Raw genomic sequence first — 26,887 nt, 5'->3', positions numbered from 1 at the left:
GCCAGTGACCTGGGATTCTTGTGCGGCTTAGGGGACTAATTTGGACCTTAAGGTACGATCTGATATGAGGTGGACAACAGACCGGTCTAAAAGAGTATAGGTAAGCGCAAGCCTGTTGAAAATTGTGCACATTGGATGAATTCTAAATTAGTTGTCCACTGAATTGATGATTGTTACCATTAAAGTGGCTCAGTAGAGGAAATTAAACTAAATTATAAAATCAGTTAAGTAGATTTCAGGTGACATGTCCATGATAATTTTGGGTAATTTGGGATAAATAAAAGTAAAGTTTGGGGATATTTGATGAAAGCTCATGGTTGTTAATATTGTGGTGGATTTTTTTTTTTTAATTGTTGCGACGTATGTTTGAAGTTGGTGTGTTATGTGTGTGTGTTATGTCAGCCAAGAAAAGAGTTTCGGTTTGTCATGTTTCGGCTGTGTACAGGCAGGAGAAGGACCCAAACGCAAAACTCACGACAACGAAATTAAACTCAAAAGGCTGCTTTATTGCAGAATGGCATGGAAAACTAAACTGGGACATGGATAAACTGACACGCAAGGAAACACAGCCATGAGGGAGACTACGACACTGACAAAGAGAAACACAGGGCTTAAATACACAGAAATAGACAAATACACAGGACCTTCAAAGTAAAACAGGAAACACACTGACTGAACTCTAAACATGCAAACTTAACAGCAACTGAGAAGACAGAACTTAGGGACCAGAAACATGGTACAAAAAGGTCACAGTAGACACAACATTGAACACAGGGAAGCCATATTACAAAGCCAAAGAACTAAACCTATGATAACCATAACTGAAATCTAGGGAAACAGGAAACAGCACAACAAAGGACTCAAAACATAATCCATAATATAAAAACACGAGATCTCTTCAAAATAAAACAGGAAACATGAGAGGCAGACATGACAACATAAGACACACAGACATGAAACACACGAAGGGCAAGGGAGACTTCACAGGGGTTGAAAACACAAGGGGGAGCTAATAAGCAAATGAACATAGGAAACCTAATAAGCTTAAACATACACTATAAACATCAAAAGAACTAAAACTCAAAACACTGGGTCACAAGACCCAGGATCGTGACAAGGTTAGGATATTTGGTTAAGGGATGGATTTATCCCTGTATTGATTAGCAGAGTTGGAGTCAGGCATCAGATAATAAACTGGCGGTTAGAGTCCACAGTGATGCTTTTAAAATGATTTAAATTAATCTAGGACAGGAGTTAGGCTCCGAGGAGCGCAGGTGCTCAGCGTGTGACAGCGACTCCTGGTGGCGGATATGTCACCAGGCCTGGCGTTTGGGTGGTACCCGCGGGACTTCGAGCACCCGTTAAAAACCAAGTGGTCAGGGGCGACTTTTTTACTGCGCTGTTTGAGTGAAGAGTTAGACTCGGCCGTGACCATTTCAACGTGACTGACAGGTGAGCTTTAAGTAAAGCTGTAAGGCGGAAGTGGGATACTTAGACGCTGGAGGTGGAGCTTCCTGTTGTGGTTATAAATGAATTAGGGCCTAGAAATTTGACTGCTATCGGTGAGGGCGTTCCTGAAGCAGGTTGATTGACCAGCAAGGTTGAACCTGGGCTTAGAGGCTTTTAAATTAAACAAGGAAAAAGTTAGGTGTACCAGTACTGAGGTTTGGAAACTGTGATATGGAAATGGTGAATAATACCAGTTTTGAAGAGGTGATATGGTAATGGAAATAATTTATCTTGGCAGTTACTGGCAGTCTTTAGTGATATAGGTGTGAATGTATAAGTGAAGTGTAAAATTGTTATTTGGATGAATGATTAAAGGTGCACATTGTGTTGAGAGAATACAGAGGGTTTATAGACTGTAAATACAAAAAAATAAGAGTTCGATTAGTCTGTAGGAACAGGAAAGAGAGAAACAGAAAATATGAGTCTGTGTGGCTGTGTGTGTGACAGGAAGCACTGGACACTGATTTTCAGATTTGCCATGCTTGGAGTAATCATTAAAGAAAAGACTGAAAAGATCAAGAGAGAAGCAATGGAGAGAAGAAACAGCTGATTTGGGCCTGTGTTGATCTGGGAGGCCCCACAGGAAACTGTGCGAACAGTAAGAGGTGAACCTGGACATTATATAGTGAATGCATATGGGAAAATTGAATTGAAGGCTGAACTTATGCAGGTTTAGAAATGAGAGAAACTAACTAACAATTAGATTAATGAGTAGAAAACACACATATACAAATGGTTACATGTGAAATTATTTTTGGGGAGAAGCAGGATTGAGATAGTTTGAATCCACAGCTCAGTGCAAAGAGGCAGAGTTAAACCTGATGATAAAATACATATGCAATGAAGAAGCAGCTTACACTCCATTAACATGACCACATAACATGAACGCAAGGAGGAACACGCTTACATTTATCAAGGTGAACACATGACATAAGTTGGTATTTCTGGCCGGAGAGAGAGAAGTGGGTCGTTTAACCCTTTAAGACCTACCATAGAACCAAGTCTGCCAGAGCTTATATTATATTTTTACATGCTGTAGTGCCATTTCTGGGAGCATTTCAAGTTGCTATACATCAATACAACCATTATAGCTCAAATTGTAATAATATGTATGCATTAAGTGTCACGGTCTGGCTAGGGCAGACCGTATGTTGCAGGGAAGGACTCAAGCGCAGACCGAAATGAGATGTGAATAATAAAACAAGCCGTTTATTAAGGCAAGAAACGAGGGTACAAAATAATAGGGAATCGATGAAAACTAAATAATGACCTAAACTGGGTGAACTAAAACAAAACATAGAAAACTCTAAACATAACAAACTGACAGGGATACCTGGAGCGGAGACATAGGAAACAACGGACGAATACAACGGGTGAATACAACGGACGACCTGACAAAGAATGGCTGAGAGCACACAGACTAAATGGACACAGGAGGATAATGAGGGAAGTGGCAGCACCTGGGGAACCCAGCTGACACATGAACATAATTACGTCACAGGGGGAGAGTAACTGAACATGATGAACACAGACACACCAGACCTCTTCACAATAAAACAGGAAACACAGTGAGATATAGACATGACAACCTGAACTGACAACATAAGCCACAGACATGAAATACATGAAAAGCAGGGGAGACTTAACATAGTGGAAACACGAGGGGAAAATAACTAGAAACACCTAGGCATGATTATGATGAACTTAGGAAACCTGAAGGCTACATAAACTAAACACAAAACGCTGGGTCAGCAGACCCAGGATCATGACAGAGCCCCCCCTTCAAGGGCGGATTCCAGACGCCCAAAACCCCGAAAAGACAAAACCAAAAGACAACCCACCGAGGGCGGGCGGCGGGGGCCCAGGGCGGAGGGCCAGAAACAAGGCCACAAAACCAAAATGTCCACCAAAAGCACAGGAGCACAGGGAACAGTTCATGACTCCTCAGGGGGCCGACCCGGAGGGTGACGGTCCAGAAATTCATAGTTCAGTTGATCAGGGGGCCGGCCCGGGGGCCGACGGCACAGGAGTTCATGGTCAAACAGTTCAGGTGGCCTACCTGGACGACAGCAGCACAAGAGTTCACATGGTTCAGGCGGCCGACCAGGAGGCCAACGGTCCAGTAGCCCATAGTCCACGAGCTCAGGGGGCCGACCCGGAGGCCGACAGCATAGCAGGTCATAGTTCCAAGGTTCAGGGGGCCGACCCGGAGGTCGCGAGCACCACAGGTCACAGTTCAACAGCTCAGGCGGCCGACCCCGATGGCAACAATGTCCAGCTAATGGCCCGGAAAGCGGCCGGCGATTCCAAGGGGCAAAACGCGGCTTGGGCGGCGGCAACACAGCTGCAGGACCAGGCGAGGCCGAAGCAGAGGCCGGACCAGACAAGGCAGAAGCAGAGGCCGGACCAGACGAGGCTGAAGACACGGAGGCCGGACCAGACGAGGCTGAAGACACGGAGGCTGGACCAGGCGAAGCACAGGCTGGAGCTGCAGCAGGCGAAGCACAGGCTGGAGCTGCAGCAGGCGAAGCACAGGCTGGAGCTGCAGCAGACGTGGACGAGGCTGCCGGTGGAGCAGCTGGTGGCTGAACGGGCCCCTCGGACCCTCCAGCGGAGACGGGTGGCTGAACAGGCCCCTCGGACCCCCCAGCGGAGACAGGAGGCTGAACGGGCCCCTCGGACCCTCCAGCGGAGACAGGAGGCTGAACGGGCCCCTCGGACCCTCCAGCTGACGAGGCATGAGGCTGGGCGGGCCCCTCGGGCCCTCCAGCTGTCGAGGCATGACCAGCAGGTGTAGAGACCACCGGCTGGACAGAAGGCTGAGCAGGTGATGGAGCAAATGACTGAGCTGCACAGTGGGTTAAGGGCTGGGCTAACGGAAGCACAGGAATGTAAGCTACGGACCGGGCTGCTAACAGAGCTAATGACTGAGCTAATGACTGAAAGGCATGCAGTAGCGATGGCAGTGTGGATTGCAGACCGAATTCTCCTGAGCCCTCAGTAGAGACAGGGATGGGTGCAGGAGCATGCCGGACACTAGCCACTCCTACCTGAGGAGTAGGCACAGGTGCGGAGACGGGCTGTATCCTGGCTGCCCTCACCCTGGGGACCGGAACAGGTACCGGCAACGGCTGGGCAACTGCCCTTCCCACCCGAGGAGCAGGTACGGGTGCAGAAAGGGTCAGAGCCTCAGCCGGCCTTTAAACCAGAGCCAACTGGGCCTCAGTCTCCCCCACCCGAGGAACAGACACGGGTGCAGAGGTATGCTGGGCCCGAGTTGCCCCGGGAGGAGAAACACGAGCAGGAACGGGAGTAGGCTAAGAAAAAACAGTCGCAGAAACGGCAGGCTCAGGGTCAACACATACAGGGTCGACAAAAAACGGATCTATCAAAAATGAACCCGCCGTCCACTTCATGTTTAGCAGTCTTAGCATTTGCAGTCCTAATTTTAACAGCTTTCGAAATCCGTGGGTTAGTGGTAGCAAAGCGGGTTGACTCAGGGATAACTGAAACGGACCTGACAGAACCTGAACAGACGGAAGCGGAACCGAGTGTGTTTGTCCTGGTAACGTAATTAACAGTCTTTCCCTTAACCGTATGTGCAGGCTTAGGCGAGCGGGAATTGTCTTTCATCCCTCCCTGTGTAGAGGGAGTAAAACAAAACGGATCCTCCCAGTCCACGTCGTCATCCATAAGGGAAGTTCCCCACGGATCAGAAGTGAGCTGATTACTTTTAATGTCAGACGGGACGTGAGAATAAAAGTCAATGTCACTCACCACCGTGAGCTCGGCATTGTCCAGTTTATGGCGACGGGCGCGCCGCTTCCTTCGAGCGGAGGAAGCCGGCGGAGCGAGCGACTGAGCCCCCGGTGCACAACACGGCGACAACGAGGCTGGAGCGTGAGCGCCTGTAGCCACGCGAAAAACTCCCACTTGAAGCGGACGAGGCTTGGAAACAGGCGGGGACTTACGGCAGCTCTTGGGACCTCCGAGAGCTAGCCGAGTCCCGTGGAAAATCCGCTCATAGTCGGGGGCGCGCCACGGCTTCCAGCGGAGCTCCTCCTCCAGCTGGGCGAAGGCTGCCTCCCGACGCTCGTAGAGCTCGCGGTCTGCTGAGTCCATACTGGTCAGGTCGTACTGTCACGGTCTGGCTAGGGCAGACCGTATGTTGCAGGGAAGGACTCAAGCGCAGACCGAAATGAGATGTGAATAACAAAACAAGCCGTTTATTAAGGCAAGAAACGAGGGTACAAAATAATAGGGAATCGATGAAAACTAAACAATGACCTAAACTGGGTGAACTAAAACAAAACATAGAAAACTCTAAACATAACAAACTGACAGGGATACCTGGAGCGGAGTCATAGGAAACAACGGACGAATACAACGGGTGAATACAACGGACGACCTGACAAAAAATGGCTGAGAGCACACAGACTAAATGGACACAGGAGGATAATGAGGGAAGTGGCAGCACCTGGGGAACCCAGCTGACACATGAACATAATTACGTCACAGGGGGAGAGTAACTGAACATGATGAACACAGACACACCAGACCTCTTCACAATAAAACAGGAAACACAGTGAGATATAGACATGACAACCTGAACTGACAACATAAGCCACAGACATGAAATACATGAAAAGCAGGGGAGACTTAACATAGTGGAAACACGAGGGGAAAATAACTAGAAACACCTAGGCATGATTATGATGAACTTAGGAAACCTGAAGGCTACATAAACTAAACACAAAACGCTGGGTCAGCAGACCCAGGATCATGACATTAAGTGCATAGTAATTACATAAATTGCAAAAAAGTGCAATAAACTACAAAAAAATTTAAAATCGTTTTTGTTTTTTTAACATATATTTCTAGTTAGAGAATTTTAAGAGGCTTATCCCTCAAAACTGTAAATACAAAAAAGTTGCACAAAATAGTTTCCCACCACAGGAAATTTATTTTGAGTGTCTTCATAGTTTTTTTTTTTTTAAATACACCAATTCTTATATACTGCAGGAAAAACGAAAATAAATATTATGATGCAAATTTGCAAAAAGCAGCATATGCATCAAAATAAACTATTTCCAGCAGTGCAATATGAGTCCTAAGCATCGCAGAAACGACACAGAAAGTCATAAAGTCAAACATAACTTTTAAAAAACACCAGTATAGGCTCATGAGGCCCTGATGGTAAAAAACGACATTTTCGCGAAAATGACGTCACTTCCGGTTTCAGGCAGGTCATGGCGGACGTCTATTCCAACATAGGAAGTGTTACAAGCAGCTGATCGGATCGGCAAAGTGTGTTTCTGGAATATTGTTTTTGTTGCTGCAAGTGCTTTTTATGCAGTTTTTGCAAAGCTATATGTGGAAGGAAACCGTGACCGAGGACAAGCTGATGGCATAAGATGTAAGTACAACTCCTCTGGTTTCATATGCAAAAAAAATTATTGCGCTAGCTTACGTGGTTGCAGTGCTACCGGGATTTAAAAGTAGTTGCGCAAAACGGAGCGTGCCCGCTCTGACCGGTTTTAAAGGGTTAAGGCCAGTTTGGGCGGTTTCCCACCATAATCCTGTGATGAGCTCGTTTGGACAACATATCAAAGGTGTACAACATCGCCTCCACCGATGACATTTGGCAAATCTCACTTGTCAATAAGTGGATTTAGTTGTTCAGTTCTTATCTATTGTTTACTACATTAAGACTCTTCACTCAAACTGTTAGCCCATGGGTTCATACTAGAGACTAGATCTATGTAAATTCATCCACACATATGTGCGATACACTGACAGTCATTAACCTTCTCAGGTTTCTGCGCTCACTGAATGAAGCCACTTTGCACTCGTCAGCATAGTTTTGTTCTTCCCCATATGAACTATTTAAGGTATGTAACACCTTAATTTTTTTTATTGCAAACGGTTTGCATGTTTTTTTTAAGTAACGATAACTAATTGGATTTTACGGTGTAGGGTAAAGGACGCTATTAAAGTCATCTCCTACTTTGATGTTGTAATTGTCATGATTAGGCAAAGTAGTGAACAGCTTAGTGAAAAAAATCCTCATTATCCCAACATGGAGCACTTAGAACAACACTGTTGAGGCGACTGTTGTTGTATTTGGCGCTGTGTAAATAAATTGAATTGAATCATTGAGCGTATACTGATTGTAAAATAAAAGGAGTTGAGAACAAGTGACCCCAAACGATTACATAACACCTTGCTGGATCTGAAATTCTTTCCTCTGACTGAAAAGTAACATCTTTTTGTAGCAGCACCCCTGGCTTTAGCAGTAAAATTTGAATAGAAAACCTCACCAACCTGCTTTTGTTTGAGTAAAAAAGTGATACTGTGATTTTTGCTTTATCTGTCTATATTCAACATTCACTACCATTCACCCAAAACAAAGGGGGGACCTCCTAAACACTTAGCTTCTCCTTGAACTATATTGTGAACATGAGTGAATGAACTAAAAACACAAAAGTTGCTTATGGAGTGAAACACACTCCACACATCCTTATATCAAATGTCCCAAATCTTCAGAGAGACCATCATCCGCTGGAGCTTGAGTTGCTTTCTTATTTGGCTTGCCCATGTCAACGGGTAAGGCTACGTGGTGTAGGAATATATTTAAAATTAGTTTCTGAACAATTCTGAAAGAGCGCTCCTGGTTTGCGCCGTACTCCGCAATTCCTCAAACTATAAGCTGATGTCACCATAATTCACAGGTTTGTCGGTTTGCTTCTTATAGCAAATGCCATTAAATTGATGTTATTGTTTGTGTGAGATCTGTCATACTGAAGAACAAAGCCACTGATGGGAAATCTGATGGCAGCTTTGTACATTTATAATTAAACACATTTTAACAAGCTCTCCAACACCACTGGCTGAAATACAGCCCCAAACCACGATAGAGCCTCCAGGATGTTTTACAGATGGCTGTAGACCTCTGTCCTGACCTCCTCTGTACATCCTGCAAATTTGAACCACTAATTTTAAGCACTAATTCTAATTTGGCCTAAAATCTTAGCCAAACTGAAATAAATGCATAAACATTGGGCATTTACATGCCACATTTCTTATGGTATCTTTGGCACTTTTAAGAGGCTAAATTCAGAAATGAAAAGAGAGACAAAGTCCAAAGAAAAGTTAAAGTATTGCTGCTGTAAATACTGTTCGAGGGCAGAAAGAAGCCATTTGAAATTGTTTATGTCATGTACAGTGGTCCCTCGTTTATCGCGGGAGTTACGTTCTAAAAATAGTCCCACGTGTGGGACTAATAAAGGTTATCTTATCTTATAACCTGCCATAGGTGAAATCCGCAAAGTAGCCAACTTTATTTTTTACAATTATTACAGATGTTTTAAGGCTGTAAAACCCCTCGAACACTCGTGTATTTAATGCACCTCAAACGCCGATCTTTCTTCCAGATAATGAGCAAATAAAACACTTAATGAATAATGCTAAAAAGTTAAATCATTTTCATTCAATAATAATCATTTAAACTGACTGATTCTTATATAGTGAATTTCTGCTCTATAAAAATCATTTATACTACTTTATCCTCATTCTCACAAACATTTTTGCTTTCTATCAACATTCACACTCGGATGAACACATCAGGATTTGGCATTGTGCCCAAGGATATTTTGGCATGCAGACTGTATCAGCCAGCAATCAAAGCACAGATGACCTCTTCTACTTTCTGAGCTAGATCCAGCACATTTACACATCATCACTTCACAAACAGTAATTTATGATTTACTTAGCCTGAGAAAAAGATCCAAAGTAAATGTGATAATAGTTGCAAGTTTATCCTTATTTGTAACTGGAGGATGTGGAATATTCCACTGACGCCAGTTGGATACAGACCGGTGTTTTATTTCGTTTTGCAGAGAGTCCCATAATAAGACCAAAGCATATGTGCTGTACTGTGTTAATGTACAGCAGCATTAAGCTTGACGAAAACGGCTGCCAGGATTACAGTTTTTTACAGACGCTAGGACACATTTCCCAATACTTAGGTCACTTTTGCAAAACTCCTCACACAGTGAGCACAACAGAAGTCTATGTGGGCTAAACTGAGGATCAGTTATCATTGTTTTGGCACAAAATGCATTCAATGACTACATCTCTCAAATTTCATGAATTATTTTCTCACTCAGACACAACAACTGCCAAAAATCTTTGTACGTACAGGACATTTTGCATGTGCTTACATACTGTTTTCAAAAATGTTAAACTTAAGCAATATTTCATTGAAACATATTTTAAATCTAAAAATGCAGTTTAACCAGCCACAGCTGATTCTCATTGTGGATGAACATCTACACAGGTGTTACTCCTTCAATTGTTCAACTCCTTCAATTCTGGCAGCCAGAAGATTCTTTCCTAGGTGTATTGCCCTAGATGACATAAGATGTGATGTGGATGAGAACCTGTGTCCAAATGGAGAAGACCGAGTAGATTAGCATTACTATTGTATGTGTATCAGTGGATGGTGTGTATACAAATTCTTGTATTTTGGGATTTCTTAGTGCAAAAAACTAAAAATACATAAACAAATATTAACGAATTCTGCATGATGTCTGATTCATTCCAGTAACATATATTGAAATTATAAACAGAGATGTGTCCTTGTTTTACACAAGAAAACACTGTGTAATGCTACATGTTGTTAGTGTTTTTAGGTCATCGTTTTGTGGGTGACAAAGTGTGTTTGTCGGCTGTCAACCTTTGCTAGTGTTCTGGAAGAATGAGTTTATTTGAGACCTGAATAAAGTGTTTTGGTAGTTGTAGTGCATTTTGAATGTGAAATGAACTGCTTTGCCAAGCTGACGGTCAGTTAGGAGAATTGTGTGAAGAGTTTTGCAAAAGTGACCTAAGTATTGAGAAATGTGTCCTAGCGGCTGTAAAAACTGTAACTTTTGGAGTGAAACTGTGGAACAGTTTACATGTGGACCTACAGCAATGTTCACCTGTTATTCAGTTTTAAAAGAACTTTTTGAAACTTGCTTTTGGAAGAATATTATGAAGTTATGCTAATTTATATCTGAATTATAGCCGTCATGGTATCTATACTTTCTCCTCTCTTTTTTTAGTTTTTGTGGGGCAAGTTTATACAATAATAACATAGTAAATCAACAGTGTTGAGCATTTGGTAGGGACCAATAAAGATGTATATATTACTTCTTATTGCATTTTGGACTTAATGACTGAGTGTTTATCTTATGTTATAGAGACTTTGTTTATCTTGTCTGACCACATGTGTATGTGTATGTTTTGGGTTCATCCTCATCATCAATTTCCTTATCTTATATTATTACAGGACAGGTGTTTGAAGCACTCTATGAGTCATAAAGATCTAAACACTAAAAAATGTTTTCCTTTGCATGTCTTTTGATGTCTTAATTTAAAAAAAAAAAATCCTTAAAAACGTATATATTGCAATAAATATTTCTGACAGAAGTATCAGAAAAAACAAAAACACCCCCTGCAGGGCTAACAATCAGAGCTTTGGGAAACAGCACCTCCCACATGTGATCAGGAATTATTTATGAACTTTAATGACGAGCATGTGTTACTCTTCCCTGAGGCACTGGGGCTTTTCTTTTTGTCGCTGTTTTTGAGGGTGTGTGTGTGCGTGTGTGTGTTTGTGTGTTTGTGTTTGTGTGTGTGCGTGTGTGTGTTTGTGTGTGTGCGTGTGTGTGTGCGTGTGTGTGTGTGTTTGTGTGTGTGCGTGTATGTGTGTGTGTGCGTGTGTGTGTGTTTGTGTGTGTGTGTGTGCGTGCGTGCGTGCGTGCGTGCGTGCGTGCGTGTGTGTGTGTGTGTGTGTGTGTGTGTGTGTGCGTGCGTGCGTGCGCGCAGCGGCAGGGGGATTAAGTACTACTGCAAATTTTAAAAAAGCTAAAATGACTAACATGATGACTTCCAACTGACTAAATGGGTAACATCAATAGAATTGATTCCTCAGACATTGTCTACTGTCAGTGTGTCTGCTGTGTATGTCATAAGGAGCTGATCAGAGTGAGTGTGCCCATGGAAAAACATATAGGCTGCTATAGGAGATAAACTCCATGTGTTAAGATGACTTGTGGAATTAGTGAAATCTGTTTTTGTCACAAACCTGTCCCATGGTACTGGAAGGCTGTTGTAATGCTACTGGTAAATCGAGCTGTACCATTACGCCTTTGACTGTGCTTTGGTCAGCCAAGACAGAATCCAAAACATTGAATTTAGACTACGGTTGGATTACCTGTCGCACCGAAATCTGGTGACCTCTGTGTCACTTTTAAAATCCTTTCTGCAACTCCTTTCATCATGGGAAAGTCCACTCTGCCAATATTTACCCTTGTTTTATCCTGATGCTGATCATGCTTTCTGTCATTTTCAGTGATGGGAATAACGGCGTTACAAGTAACGGCGTTACTAACTGCGTTACGTTTTTCAGTAACAAGTAATCTAACTAATTACTATTTCTATCGTTACAATGCCGTTACCGTTACTAACAAGAAAATGCAGTCGTGTTACTATTTTTCAACAAACAGACGGTTGAAGCTGTGTCAGTTTACCGCATCTTATATCAGCTGCAGGAAGTAGCTGTAAGTAATCTGGGCGCTACAGCTTTAAGCAGCTGCGCGCTCCCGCGGACAGTGATCACTTTCTGCCAGATGATCAGTTTTTGGCAAAACACCTGGAGCTCAGGGGGCAAAACAATCGCACGAGTGCTGCTGTTTGACTGAGGAAGAATAAAGTAGTCGTGGTAAGCCAATCACATGACCACTTCAAGATGACAAAGCAACAAGTTTTTAAATTGTGTTGATAGGCCACGCAAAACCAGAGTCATGATAAACAATATGTACGCGGCGTTTTTTCCTGAATAGTTTCGTCATGTTTACTGTCTAAGCACAGCGCTGCGAGCACTCTCTGATTATGACCAAGAAAACAAAACAACAAACAACCCGTTCGTGTTGGTGGAAAAATGCACCATGTCGACCAATCAAAAAATGATATGGCAACATGACATTTAGTTGTTTAGGAAGAGGGGGAAGATTTAGGAGTGACCGCGCGAGAGAGAGAGAGAGAGCAGAAAAGGAGAGACAGCAAGTTTTGAGATGTGAGAGATTTGTGACGTTTAGCGTGTTTGGAGTGTGTAGATAACGTGTTGTCTTGTGTAGTTAGTGTGTAGTGTTGTGGATAGTTTTGTGTTGTGTGTCAGAACAATGAGGCGACTGCTGTCTCCAGGTAGAAACAGCAGTGACACACCTGCTGCTGTCAGACCTGCAGGTATCAGGCTGTGATGTTTCCTTTATAGTGGACAGAAATATTTGGAGTGGCACAAATAATTTGTGGCATCTTATTGAAGAACAGCTGATTGTTCTGTAAACAGTTTGAAATGGCTGCAAATAACTTTGTTTGCAAAACTTGTACATATGATTTTAAAATTGACAATTTATATTTGCATTGAAAGTTATGAAATGTGATTCATTAAACATGTTTGTGGTTGTTACGGTGAAAATATCACTTTTTCTACTCTGATTTTATGTTTTTTGTCTGATTTCAGATCAATTGTGTTAATACAGTATATCAAAATGAAAACATGACTGTAAATTCAGACACATGAGGCTGTGCTGAAAAGAATGAGACCAAACAAAGTAAATAGTTTTTAAAGGTGAAATGTGGAGGAAACATCAAATGGCCAATTATACCCTGGAACCCAGAGGGTTAAACTTTTTTTTAAAGTAACACAATAGTTACTTTTCAAGTAATTAATTACTTTTAGAATCTTGCAACTCAATTACTAATTCAGTTACTTTTTTGAAGAAGTAACTAGTAACTATAATTAATTACTTTTTCAAAGTTACTTGCCCAACACTGGTCATTTTTGGCGAAGGGGATCACCTATGAAATGATAAAACATGATTATGACCCTCAATGTCTTGATTCTGAAGGTGCGGGCCCAAATTTAAACACCTATGAGTTGTCTTTGCTGTCCTCCATGTGTGGTCGGTCTCTGGCCATTTGCCTCAATTGTGCATGCTCCAGTTTTCAATTCCTCTGGCATGCTATGCAGTTCTTTTTGGATTGCATGGTCAGACATGCTATATAAGGAGATACTTTTCAGGCTAGGTTTTTTCTTAGAAGGAATGGCCATCCTGTCAGCAATTTGTCACAGGCCCACAGAGAAGTGATTTCACACCACGTCCCATGTCCGACTGACCCCGTCAGTCAGCATGCCGCTAACCATTAATCCCACTTTAATGTCCAACTGAGCGTGAAGGAATTTGGAAAACAAAATTCTCCTTGAGAGGATGATGGCAGCCTTCAACCTCCACCACTGACACACACACACACACACACACACACACACACACACACACACACACACACACACACACACACACACACACACACACACACAGAAGGGAAAGACAAGTGACAGAAAAAGTCACACTTAGTGTCTTTTCTCTCCTTTTTTCTTTCCCTCTCCTCCTGTTGGCCCTCATTTCCCCTTTCCTATCTCCCGCTCCTGTCTGTTTCAATTGTAATAACTTAAAAGTAAAAATACATAAATACATAATGAAGATCAAACAAACTATGGCAATCAAGTGGACTAGTTGGGAAAAGCCGTAATGATCCACTTGTGAAAGTAAATCTGTTGGGCATTCTGCTTGGCCTTCAGACAATAATTCTGATTGCTACAGTGTCAGACAGGACAGGTAAAAAAAAAGGCACACTTCCACTAAGATGTTGTTTCCACCACACCCCTTCACCTCCCACCACAGAGCCAGACATGAACAAATCTTCTCTATGGTTTTCCTCTTGTCCTCCTGTCAGCCAGCTGCATATTCAGCATCTTCTTGTCCAATACAATATCCACTATCCTTCCTCTGCACTTGTCCAAACCATCTTAGCATTGTCTCGCTAACTTTCCCTCCAAGCTGCTCAATGTAAGCTGTCCCTGTGATATAATCATTTATAATCTGTCTAACCCTCACCACACCACCTTCACTTTTTTCATATCTATTCTTAAGAACACTAATTTGCTGCAAATTCTTTCCAGTTCGATCTCTCTGTATAGCGACTCAGTGCAGGTCATTTTCTTCTTTCTTTGTGTCCCCCCAGAAACACTCTCTACCACTTCATCCAAGTCACTCAGAAATCCTCTTTGTCCTCTCACTGATATCCACCCTGTGGGGCATACGCACTGACAACATTCAACCATCGCCAGTCATAGTCCCGACATTCGAACCTCTCCAGACTCTGGGCCGATTTTTTGTCCCAGTCCAGCCCTGGGTGTATCCATATAAATGGCCCACCCTGTACTCATGACTCATGGACTTCAAAGTCTTTTTCAGCCGCTCCATCAGCCAGAGGGTGGTAGGTGCTGGTCCGAACAGATTTAATGCCTGGTTGGTAATTTGTAGAGAGAGATATGAACGATGTGCCCTGGATTATAAGGCACTGGATTATAAGGCACTGGATTATAAGGCGCATTAAGCGAAACCAAACAGTCAAATATGTCAAACTTTACTCAACTCATACTTCTTGCTTCCTCCACTTCTGTACCAATGGTTCATTAATGTTGAATTCTCTCCAGCTGCTCTATTCCCATGTTGTTGCAGTATGTGAATGACTAACCTCGTATTGTGGATGGATTATCTCAGTTTTTCTCCTGCCTGAAGTTTGGTCTGTTTACAGCATCCTGCCATCCGATTGCATTTGTCCTTAACCATCGGGAACCCTCATGTTAACTTTCATCGAGTGGAAAAAGTTAGCGTTCATCCTTCAGCTTCACTGTGTTTATCAGATTCAGAACACTTTATTTATCCCCAAGGGGCATTTAAGAGACTGACTTTGCCGACCGTACACAAACATCACATTGGAGAAACAGGTCAGGCTGGGTAGCTGGCCGGTCAGCCGCACAAGCATGGAACGACCCGGAACCGAACAACAATGGAAAATGCACAACATGAGGAAAGATGAGGAGAAAAAACGAACTCCCCCCAGACTGAGCTCCAACAGCTATGTTATTTTATGCTAACATAGCTGTGTCGCTAGCGATCACATAGCACATCATTATATGCTAGCTAGCCCAACTTCAGTAACCCTACAAACGTCACTGCTGTTTAGTTTTCTGTCTTCATTTATGTTGGAAGTGATAGCAGAGCTGTACGTTTTAATTTTTTCATAAATCTCTCCGTCAGAACATGCTATATCATGCTTAGGTGGAAACTAGCAAGCTAACTCTCTGCTAACTTTTAACTCTGTTATATTTAATAAATTCTGTTTTCGTGGATGCCTGGATGTTAAACTTAATTGTTACACCTGGTAAAGCACTAACACTCATCATTTTATTGAAGATGAAATAATTTAGAGAGTTCTTAACTCTCAGTGATGCCGCAGTGTTTGTCTGACTTTGGGAGCTGAAGTGGAGTTTGGACCCAGATCACTCCACGAGGTTCCTGACTACGGTAGCCGTAATGCTCCAACAATCCATCAATCGGTGCAGCTTCGTAGCTTACCAAAGTCGTACTTAACCATTTATTGACAGATTTTTGAGTGGCGTGTACCACATAAAATCGGTTCGAGGTCAGTAAGCACAACAGGAATGCATACATATTCATACACTTTTGATTTTTGAGAAAATTTAAGGATTTTAGGTGCACCTTATAGTGCGTAAAATACAGTACAATGTCATATTATCTATGTTACAGATAATTGTAGCATGTTATGTAAAAGATGTTTCTATATCTGCGATTACCACAACTAGATGACTGGAACTGAAACTGTGAACAGGGAAAGAGACTGTGTGAACTGGAAAGAAGAGACTGTAGTCCTTTGTGGACACTTCAAAGTCTCACATAATTTGATCTTTATGTCAGGTAGTCAGTAACCCATGAGATGGCAGATAATTACATATATTTCCGGTAGCAGCTACTAGATTATGTCAAATGCTCTTAAGAAATCAAAGGAAGTGATCTTCACTGTACAGCTTTTATCTAAATGGGAGTATGTGGCGCAGACTTCACTTGAAGGTAGTGATGGTGTGTGGAAGCCAAAAACTGTGGTGGATATAAATTTGTGGAACCAGCACCCCAATGCAGGATGTGTGGATCCTATGAGTCTAACCCAGCAGGCAGAGCAGAGCTTGGATAGATGGGTGAGGGGACTGGTTTTAACAGCCTTTGGTGTCTGGAGGTCCACCCTGTGTATCTCAGTTTTTCCCCTTTACTGTTTCACAAAGGGTTAAAAGGGAATGGGCACAATTTAGAATTTATTTGCAGGATATTTTCTTAAAGCAACTTAGTAGGCAAAAGTGGAAAAGTGGAATCAAATAATAATAATCACAAAGTAATAATCTAATCACCTGAATTATACTTGTATAATTAACAGCTAATGCTGACCTTGTTCTGATCTTTGGTAGAAAGCAGGTTGGAGGTAAGAATGAGCACAACCAGATCTGATGATGCACTTTTCCCTTCTGATTCTTTAATCTAACACGTCAGAAATGAGCAGAGAAAAAAACAAAAAATGCAAACAGAATTTGCAGGTTCACATTTGCCTCTGAACCTGCAGTGGGAACTCATTGTTGCTGACATACAATCATTCAAGCCACACCTTATTATCTCCTCTCTAACTGACTTTTTTAAATCCATGACTTAAAACAGGGTTTAAACTTTAAAATTATTTAATGACATTTTCTTCTTTTCTATGTTATACTTAATTTGTCAATAATTCCATCACATATGAATGTTCAGTCAAATATGAATATACTATACTTGTATGTTAATAATGTTTTATTCAGCTCATGCAATTCACTGAAGTCAAGGAAAACTGGGTGTGGCAATTGTGCAGACAAGCGATGCACTGAAAATGGAACAGCTTTACACTCTCTCCTTAGTGGGAAAACTACTGTCTTCAAAACTACAATGTGCAGAGACTACACAGTGTGCATTTTACTTTGCCACACTGAACAGGCAGTGAAAAATATTATTTCATTGCAAAAGTTGGAATTTTAAAGTAGAAGGAAGATCTAGGGCAACATTAACTAACCAGCACACAGCATTCATTTGATGTTAAAAAACTGAATGTACTAAGTAAAGGAGTGTCATTTGGTGGCTTGCCTTGTGCATGTGTATTTTTAAAACCTTTACTTTCAGGAGAAGAATTAAATTAGTCACGCAAATGTAAATTACGCCGTCTGCACTAAACTGCCACAGTACCACAGACTGTCCAAAATCTAATGCTGAGAAAAAATATGTCTTATGCCTTGTGGTGGTAGTGATAGTTGCTACTAAGAGTTATCAGAAGTTATCAGAACGATCACATAATTGGCACTTTGCATTGTTGGCTCAAAGCCTCAGTGCCACTTCATTCAGTTCTCACGCTGAGTGTTTAGAAGTGAGCCCCACCTTTTGTTCCTCAATAACACCGGGATTTTCACTTTGACAGGAATTAATTGAAATGAGCTTCTTTTTCTCAAGCCACTTTTTTTTCTCAGCAGTGCGCACACAGCGAGCAACCTCTAACAAATATTTATCTCTATTGCACCATTTTTGCCTGAGCTTACACTGGATTGTTTATTTAGTTTGTAGGCCTGCACCATTCTCTCTCTTCTGGATTATTGAGCCACTAATTCACAGTTCAGAGTTCAGGTGTACATTTAACACATTTTTGTGAAAAACTCTAAATATGTCAGCGGTTGCAATGCAGTTATAATTAACATTTATATGATCTGTGCAACTTTGCTTATCATGTCGATGGTTTTCATGACTGGTGGGCTGTTACGTCGCAATGAATTATGGGACGGCATTTTCTCCTATCCTTTCATAAAGGATGGTTCAGTGTATCCTATGCTAAAGGAAGCAATGATGCTCCTTTCCTTAATCTTTGGAGAATTTTCACAGCTCATATTACTGCCCCCACACAGATATGTCTGGCTGATGTCTCTCAGTTAGAAACCCTCCTAAACAAAGTGAACTATTGGAATGCACCCCAAGTCTTTAAGTAAACATTGAGATGTTAAAGCTGGGCCCTGTGAGATTTCAGTCCTGGCCTTTGTAGTTATGTTGTGGTTGAAAAAAGGAGTCAGCAGTGCAAAACCAGATATAGAGGTCAATAACATATGTATTATTTCACGAAACAGAATTTGTGAATATAACCTGCCCTCAAATAATGACATTTTGAAATCTTCCGAAATCCTCATGAACAAAAAGGGTTTGTATTTCAGCAGCTTCCTCTGATTGGTGCTCAGGGTAGCTGACAGTGAGCATTGCCCAGTTGTGGAATGTTTGATAGGGATTCACATAATTTAGCAGTGCTTCCTGTCAGCTGGTTTCAGAGAGGTCTGAAATGCCCTTTTGCTCTGATATACACTACCAGTCATAAGTTTGCATACACCTTTTTTTTTAATGGTTTTTCTTCATTTTTACAACTTTCTACATTGTAGATACAAACTGAAGACATCAAATGTATGAAGCCAGATATGTGGAATTATGTGGCAAACAATAAATTGATAAATAACAAATTTTAGAATCCTAAAAAGTAGCCACCCTATGTTTTGTTGACACTGCTGCAAACCCTCGGCCTTCCCTCAATGAGCTTCATGGTGTAGTCACGTGAAATGGTTTAACTTCACCGGTGTGCATGTCAGGGTTTATTTCTGGAATTTCTCTTCTTCATGGGGTTGGGACCATCATTTGTGTTGTGCGGAAGTCAGGTTGGTACACAGCTGACAGCCCTACTTGACAAATGTTAGAATTCATATTATGGCAAGAACCAATCAGCTAAGTAAAGAGAAACAACAGTCCATCATTACTTTAAGAACTGAAGGTCAGTCAGTCCGGAAAATTGCTAAAACTTGTCCCCAAAGTGCAAAAACCATCAAGCACTACGTCAAAACTGTCTCACATGAGGACCGCCCCAGGAAAGGAAGACCAAGAGTCACCTCTGCTGCTGAGGATAACTTCATCTGAGACACCAGCTGAGACACATTAACAGCACCTCAGATCAGAACCCAGATAAATGCCACGTAGAGTTCAAGTAGCAGACACATCTCTACATCAACTGTTCAGAGGAGACTGTGAATCAGGCCTTTATGGTCAAACAGCTGCTAAGAAACCACAACTAAGAAAAGCAACAAGCAGAAGAGATTTGTTTGGGCCAAGAAACACAAGGAGTGGACATTAGACCAGTGGAAATCTCGGCTTTGGTCTGATAAGTCCAAATCTGAGATCTTTGGCTCCTCCCACCATTTCTTTGTGCAGAAATGGTGAACAATGATCTCCACATGCATGGTTCCCACTGTGAAGCATGGAGGAGGAAGTGTGATGGTGTGGGGGGGCTTTGCCGGGGAGACTGTTGGGGATTATTCAAAACTGAAGGCACACTGAACCAACCTGGTTATTACAGCATCCTGCAGCGACATACCATCCCATCCGGTTTGGGTTTAGTTGGACCATCACTTAATTATTAATAGGACAATGACCACCAAACACACCTCCAGGCTGTGCCAGATGGCCTGGCCTCCAAAGTCACCTGACCTAAACTCAGTCAAGATGGTTTGGGATGAGATGGACCACAGAGTGAAGGCAAAAGGGTCAACAAGTGTTCAGCATCTTTGGGAACTCCTTCAAGACTGTTGAAAAACCAGGAGCTCATGAGCTCATTGAGAGAATGCCAAGAGCAGTAATTAAAGCAAAGGGTGGATTTTTGAAGAATCTAAAATATAAAACATGTTTTGAGTTATTGACACTTTTTTGTTTACTACATAATTCCATATGTGTTCATTCATGGTTTTGACACCTTTAGTAAGAACCTACAATATACATCGTCATGAAAATAGAGAAAAAACATTAAATTAGGGGATGTGTTGAAACTTTTGACTATATCTCAGTTTTGCATTCACATTTTTTTTCAAGTGATGAGATGCTGTTGTATTTCTTATTTTCCCCAGGTATGTATGGGCCAGATGAGGGCTGGGCATCTGCCTACCCACAATGTGGAGAGAGAAACCAGTCACCAATCAATATTGTGGATAAGGATACCAAAATATCCAGAGAATATCAGGAGCTGACACTGGAGGGTTTTAACATAGAATCTTCAAATAAGACATCTATGAAGAACACTGGCAAAACAGGTAAACATAACACATGTTCTGTTTGTCCTTTTGTTGAAGTTTCTTTTTTTGTTCTTGATTTATGCTTCCCTTTACAACAACAATCTTTGTCTTTAGGAGGGGAGATCATTTCTATACCTTGGCGTATCTTGTCTGACATTGTACGGGCATGAATTCTCACATTAACATTGACTTTAGCTGGGCAAGCTGAGAGGCCTGCAGCTTTTTCAGGTGGTTTGTTCGGCACTGTAGCAATCAGAATTATTTTCTGAAGGCCAAGAAAAATGCCCAGTGGATTTATTTTTTCAAGTGGATTATTACGGCGTTGCCATGTCCACTTAAATGATCTTTATGATTATTACTTAATTCATTTATTTTTAACTTTTAAGATATTACAAATGGAACAGACATGACTGGGGGATAGGAAAGGTAAAGATGTAGAATAGAAAAGTTCAAGAAAAGGAGAGGGGAAGAAAAATAGAGGGGAAGAGGGACAGAGAGAAAAGACAAAAAAAATCTGCTGGATCACCTGCTGGAAGAAAAAAAAAGCAAAAAGAGAACAACCACAAGAGAAACCACAGCAAGAACCTAGATAAATGTAAGTGACCAATAGATATTGAATGTTAATGAGCAGCGCGCAAGACCGACAATGCATGACGTGCTTTGACGCAGCAGCCAAGGAAGATACAGTATGTGTCTGTGCACACCTGTGTGCATGAGCGCGCTTGTATTCAAAAGGTCTGTGAAGGTTCTCAGTCATCCAGGTCATCGTAGTCAAAGGAGCTTGCAAAGAAAAGCGTCTGGACTTCTTTAAGTTGCTTGACTCTCTGACTCTCTTTAAGTTGCTTGACTCACCAACTCTCTGCCATCTATAATCCAGTTTTGAGTTCCCTTCCCTTCCCAGACGCCTTAACGCCCACTCACATCCTGGGCCATCTGACCTCAGGAATTCGCATGATAAGGTGGGGCCAGGTTTCACAATGAACACACCCGAAACTCTGGCTGATTGGGACCCAAACCCAGTTTCACACCTTGGCTCAGGCGATTAGAGGATCATCAGGGGGTCCTTTTGTCCCTCTGTGGGGGGGAAACTCCCACTAGGTTTATATCTGGGACTCTCCACCATTTGACCTTAGAACTGAAGAAGCTTCTCGGATGAGAGGTGAAACGTCTTCAAGCAACTTAAAGAAGTCCAGACGCTTTTCTTTGCAAGCTCCTTTGTATTCAAAAGGTTTCTCCACTATCTGATAGTGGGTGTGGGGAGCCATAGCCCTGCCCCCCAGGACATCAAGCAGGCATGGAGGAGATCCAGGCCCCAAATATCTTGAGGCCCCCCAATGCACGAGAGCCCAAGGAGGACAATCATGCAACCCACCTAGAAAGAGCTTAGGATAGTCCCAGACAGGGGGTCATGCAGCAGCCACATTGCAGAAGCTACAGGGGGCTGTGACGATGTGCCTGCAGGATCTGCCGGCAGCCAGCTGTGTCAGAGTGGACCTAGACCTGGGCCTGAAGGGCAGTTCAGAGTTCAGGTGTACATTTAACACATTTTTGTGAAAAACTCTAAATATGTCAGCAGGTTGATAAATGCAGTTATAATTAACATTTATATGATCTGTGCAACTTTGCTTATCATGTCGATGGTTTTCATGACTAGTGGGCTGTTATGAGGGCCCAGGCCCCACCAAGCAGCCACCGGGAGTGAGCTAGTATGTATCTGAGCCCCCAGCCCTGGATACCGAGAACCACCAATGCACTGACAGCTGAGGGCATCAGCCACTGGCAGGGAGTGTGGTGGTGGGAGATAGATCCCTACACCAGGGGGGCCTCAGATGTTCCCAGAGAGGTGGAGTCTAAGACCCGACCTGACACATACACACAGACAAACAGGCACACACAGACACAAACATGCATTCCCACCCTCATGCACACATATACAAATACTCAGCACTTGCCCACCGTGGAGACACACAGAACAGCAGCAGGGAGGCCCAGCATCCCAGACCCCGACCAGACGGCCAACTCCTCCTCCCGAACAGAAAACGGGGGGGAAGAACCCATACCTCTCTCCGCCCACTCATATGTGTTGCTGTGTGCTGTTCTAAAGTGCATTTAAAACACGGGAGGGGCATGGTGTTTTCTGCAAGAAAGCAGCAGGTGTCAGCATGGCCCCTCCCGAGAACCCGCTGTTAAGTCTATTTGTTGAATGTTTGTCATTATGCTTCTTAAATTTGTAAGGTCTGAGTTCAGTCTATAGGATCAAGACATTCCTCTCTGTGCTGGGGGAGGTTTTATGCAGAAACATCCTATCTGAAAGATCTGTTTCTTGTGATGTTGCTTCCTGCTTTTGTGATCCTTTTGGTGAGCAGGAAGTCATGCACACAGAGACACATGCACACAGAGAGACACACATTCTCACACACTCACTCAAACACACACACACATTCTTACCTGCATACACACACACACACACACACACACACACACACACACACACACACACACACATATACATACAGTGCCTTGTCTTTGTAACCGGGGGGGTTTACGAGGGGAGGTACTAGTGTATTGTGTGAACTGTTTTCCCAATAAAAGGCAGCAACCATCAGGAGCTGGCCCCATTTGGGTTTAGCCTTATCCTGCCTGTCACACAGCACTAACCCTGACACCACTTGTGAATGTGAAAATAAATGGTAAGTGGTCTGTATTTGTATAGCGCTTTACTTGGTCCTAAGGACCCCAAAGCGCTTTAAACTATACACAATCATCCACCCATTCACACACTGGTGATGGCAAGCTACAGTGTAGCCACAGCCGCCCTGGGGCGCACTGACAGAGGCGAGCATAGTGTTTCAATTCTCTCTATATCTCAGAAAATTGCAATAGAATGACAAAGGACCCTGTAAGGGACACTGTAAGCAACTGAAAAACAATTCTGCCTGGCAAATTAGCCCCACATGTGAGAATATGCTTTATAAGCTGATGGAAACTGACGGAAATGATCTTTAGTGAGGATGTATTCCTCAGAGAAAATCTGAAGGAGAAACAGACCTATATTTAGCATGTCTTAGAATATGTTTCTTTAATTTATGCATGTAAAGCTGTTTCATGCTGTGCACGTGCCCACATTCTGATGGTGTTTCAAGGAACCTTTGAAATTGTCTTCATGTCATCGATAGATGTCACATTTTTGTTTCTGTATCTGTTTTTAAAGAGAAATTATTTCCATGTCTGCTGAAAAATCTGATAAGTAATAAATCAAAGCTCACTTTTTTCATCTACCCACATAGCAAAATTGGTATGGCCCGGATCTGGCTTACACGTGGCCCACACATGGGCCAGCACAAGGCCATTTGCAGACACACTGGTGGTCCTGTGCTGGCCCAGAACAGTTTCAACTCTGGGCCCAGATGTCAGCCTAATGTGTACCTTAATCAAGCCATGTAATAACAACATGTGCCGGAACATAGGAGTGCAAAAGTAACATGACGAAACTCTGTTCAGACAGTGAATGGACTGATTCTTATATTGCACTTTTCTAGTCTCCTGGATTACTCAAAGTGCTCTATACAACATGCCACATTCACACACTTTCTCTAAACTTAGTGCTTTCTTACTACATTTATACACATTCACATTCTTGACATGCAGACCGGAGGAGCCAGGGATCAAACCACTAATCTTCCAACCAGTAGGTGTTCTGCTCTACCTCCTGAGCTACAGCCACCCAGTGGGAAGCATGAGTAAACCCTTACAAGGTTTTGGATAAAGTGTACACTCCCAAACCTGTGAAACCTGGTTTGAATTTGAATTTGAATTTGAAACGTTGGCTACCATAGCAGTATAGTATTGCAACATGGCATTTGGGTCTTCTAACTAAAATAGGAAAATAGGAAAATAAATAGTGCCATCAGTGCCAGGCCTGGCCCATATCTGGATGACATACCACTTACCATGCCAGAAGTCAGCCAGCAGTGCCTGCTTGACACCAGATGCAGGCCAGACCTGCCTGCTATGTGGGTAATCACTGTTTTTTTTTCTCTCCTCTTCTGTATTTCTTCCAGTCGCCATCATGTTGAAAGATCATTACTTTGTTCGGGGAGCAGGTCTACCAGGGAGGTTTAAGGCAGAAAAAGTAGAGTTTCATTGGGGTACAAGCAATGGATCGGAGGGCTCTGAACACAGTATCAATGGCCAACGTTATCCTGTGGAGGTAAGCTCAATTTTCTAAGGAAAAAAAATACAATATAATTTAAAATGTTTGAATATAATTTTTGACTACATTTATATTTCACCTTTAAAAGGTGTTTACCTTACCTTGTTTGGTAGACTTCTTTTCAGCACAACCTTACATGTCTTTACTTTTTTTTTCAATTTCGACATATTGTATTGACAACATTTACTTTCTATTGCATGAAAAACATAAAATCCAAGTAGGCAAAAATTATTATTTTTTTACTGTGAAAACAAACACATTTAAGGAATCATTTTTATAACTTGAGATGCAAATATAAATTATAAAAAAATATATATGAATTGTGCAAACTTAAAAAATACATGCAATGGCTGGGGTGTCTTTTGTGCAACTATTTAAAACTTTTTCCTTTAGAACTATCAGGTGTCATAATAAGGTGCTACACAAATTATTTGTGCCATTCCACCACGAGACTGAGGGACAGGCCTTAGACCCAAAGACTTGACAACAGGAGCTGTATCACTTTGTCTGTTTTCCACGCAGAGACAGCATTTACATTTCAGTGTCCCTGTCGTGGCTATTTGGCCAGCATCTGTGTCATTCAACAGCCACCTTATTGTTTTGACACATAATACAAAAAACAAACAAAAAATACTACACTACAAACCAACTACACACTCCAAACAAGCTAATGTCACAAATCTCACATCTCAAATCTCGCTCTCTTGTCGCTGTCACTATCCCCGCTTCCTAAGCAAGCAAATGTCAAATGTTATCATTAGTGCTGTCAAAATTATCGCGTTAATTGTTAAGATCAACGCGAAATGTTTAATGCATTAAAAAAATTTAACGCTGATTTTGTTTTTTTATTAATTTCCTGTAATCTAAGACCTTTAAATTCATGAGCACCTCTGGAGGAGGGGGCAACAGTGTGCTATGCTGGCGTTTGGCCTGACAGAAATGATTAGAAGAAGAAGAAGAAGAAGTGACACCATGCTACTATCTAGCTAACACTAGCTAACACATGCAAGCATGGACGAGGGCGGACTTTTGGGTGGAAAGTTTCTCTTTAAGAAGTTGCCTGATGGCTTGTTGGACAAAACGAGAGTAAGATGCACAATTTGCAACGCTGAATTCAAGTACCACAGAAGCAGTTCATCACTGGCGTATCACCTGAGAGCAAAACACCCAACTGAATCCACCTCTACGGGACCTCGCCAGCCTACGCTTCAGGAGTATGGTGCTTGTGGACGAATAACAAAAAATGTGAGAGAAAAGGTAACCAATTCCTTGGTTGTTTGGATAGCTAAAAACTGCCGACCAGTTAGCATAGTAGAAGATGATGGACTGAGAGAAGTCATTCGTGCTGCATCAGGAGATGAGTGTTACAATCTGCCCTCGAGAGGAACCATTGTGTCGAGACTGCACACTTTGTATGGGGACCAGAGGGCTCAGCAGTCCAGCAAGCTTGTGCAAGTAAGGAATGTCACTCTCACCGGAGACCACTGGACTTCGGTGAACAACGATAATTACTTAAAATATAAAGAATAAAAAAATGTAATTGGAGCCAGACTATTAATAAAGTAATTGAGATTAATCGCAATTAATAACAGAAAATTGTGAGATTAGTTAGTTAATTTTTTTTAATCTATTGACAGCACTAGTTATCATATAATGTTTGTTTTTGGTTGGCATTTTGCTATTGACCCACAGGTTTCTGTAAGAACATACGTAGGCTGCCATGACAGACCAGTACTTCCGCAGTCCGGTTACTCAAAGTGAGAGCCAGCGTTCACTCGTTGCTAACAAAAAAATCGTTTACTTTGTGCTGTAATTAGCGGCTTTACCTGTTCGAGGATGAGCTCAATTGCTAACTTTACTGTTGCAGTGATGGCGAGGTTTCATTGGTGCTTTGCTAACACTAGACTTTATTGAACTATCAATAAAGTCTTGGTGTGCAAGGTGATATGGTGCACACTGGGAGTTCACATTGCACTGTTGCTCTGCCCTGTGACGTCTGTCTTAGTTTATCTTAGTTTATCTGTCTTAGACGTTTGGAT

The 26,887-nt window shown here is 42.3% G+C and overlaps 1 protein-coding gene across 1 annotated transcript in view; it reads left to right on the top strand.

Moving 5' to 3' along the window:
* LOC113023072 (receptor-type tyrosine-protein phosphatase gamma-like) overlaps positions 1-26,887 on the top strand; it is a 328,780-nt gene that overhangs the window by 221,557 nt on the left and 80,336 nt on the right. The window contains exons 3-4 of the mRNA XM_026169152.1: positions 20,471-20,653; positions 24,697-24,845. Coding sequence (XP_026024937.1) covers positions 20,471-20,653; positions 24,697-24,845 — 332 coding nt within the window. The remainder of the gene's footprint in view (positions 1-20,470; positions 20,654-24,696; positions 24,846-26,887) is intronic.

Source organism: Astatotilapia calliptera, chromosome 5 (assembly GCF_900246225.1).
Source record: "Astatotilapia calliptera chromosome 5, fAstCal1.2, whole genome shotgun sequence".
Classification (NCBI taxonomy): Eukaryota; Metazoa; Chordata; class Actinopteri; order Cichliformes; family Cichlidae; genus Astatotilapia; species Astatotilapia calliptera.
The sequence above is the reverse complement of the archived record's forward strand: the minus strand, read 5'-3'. Positions and strand labels throughout refer to the sequence as shown.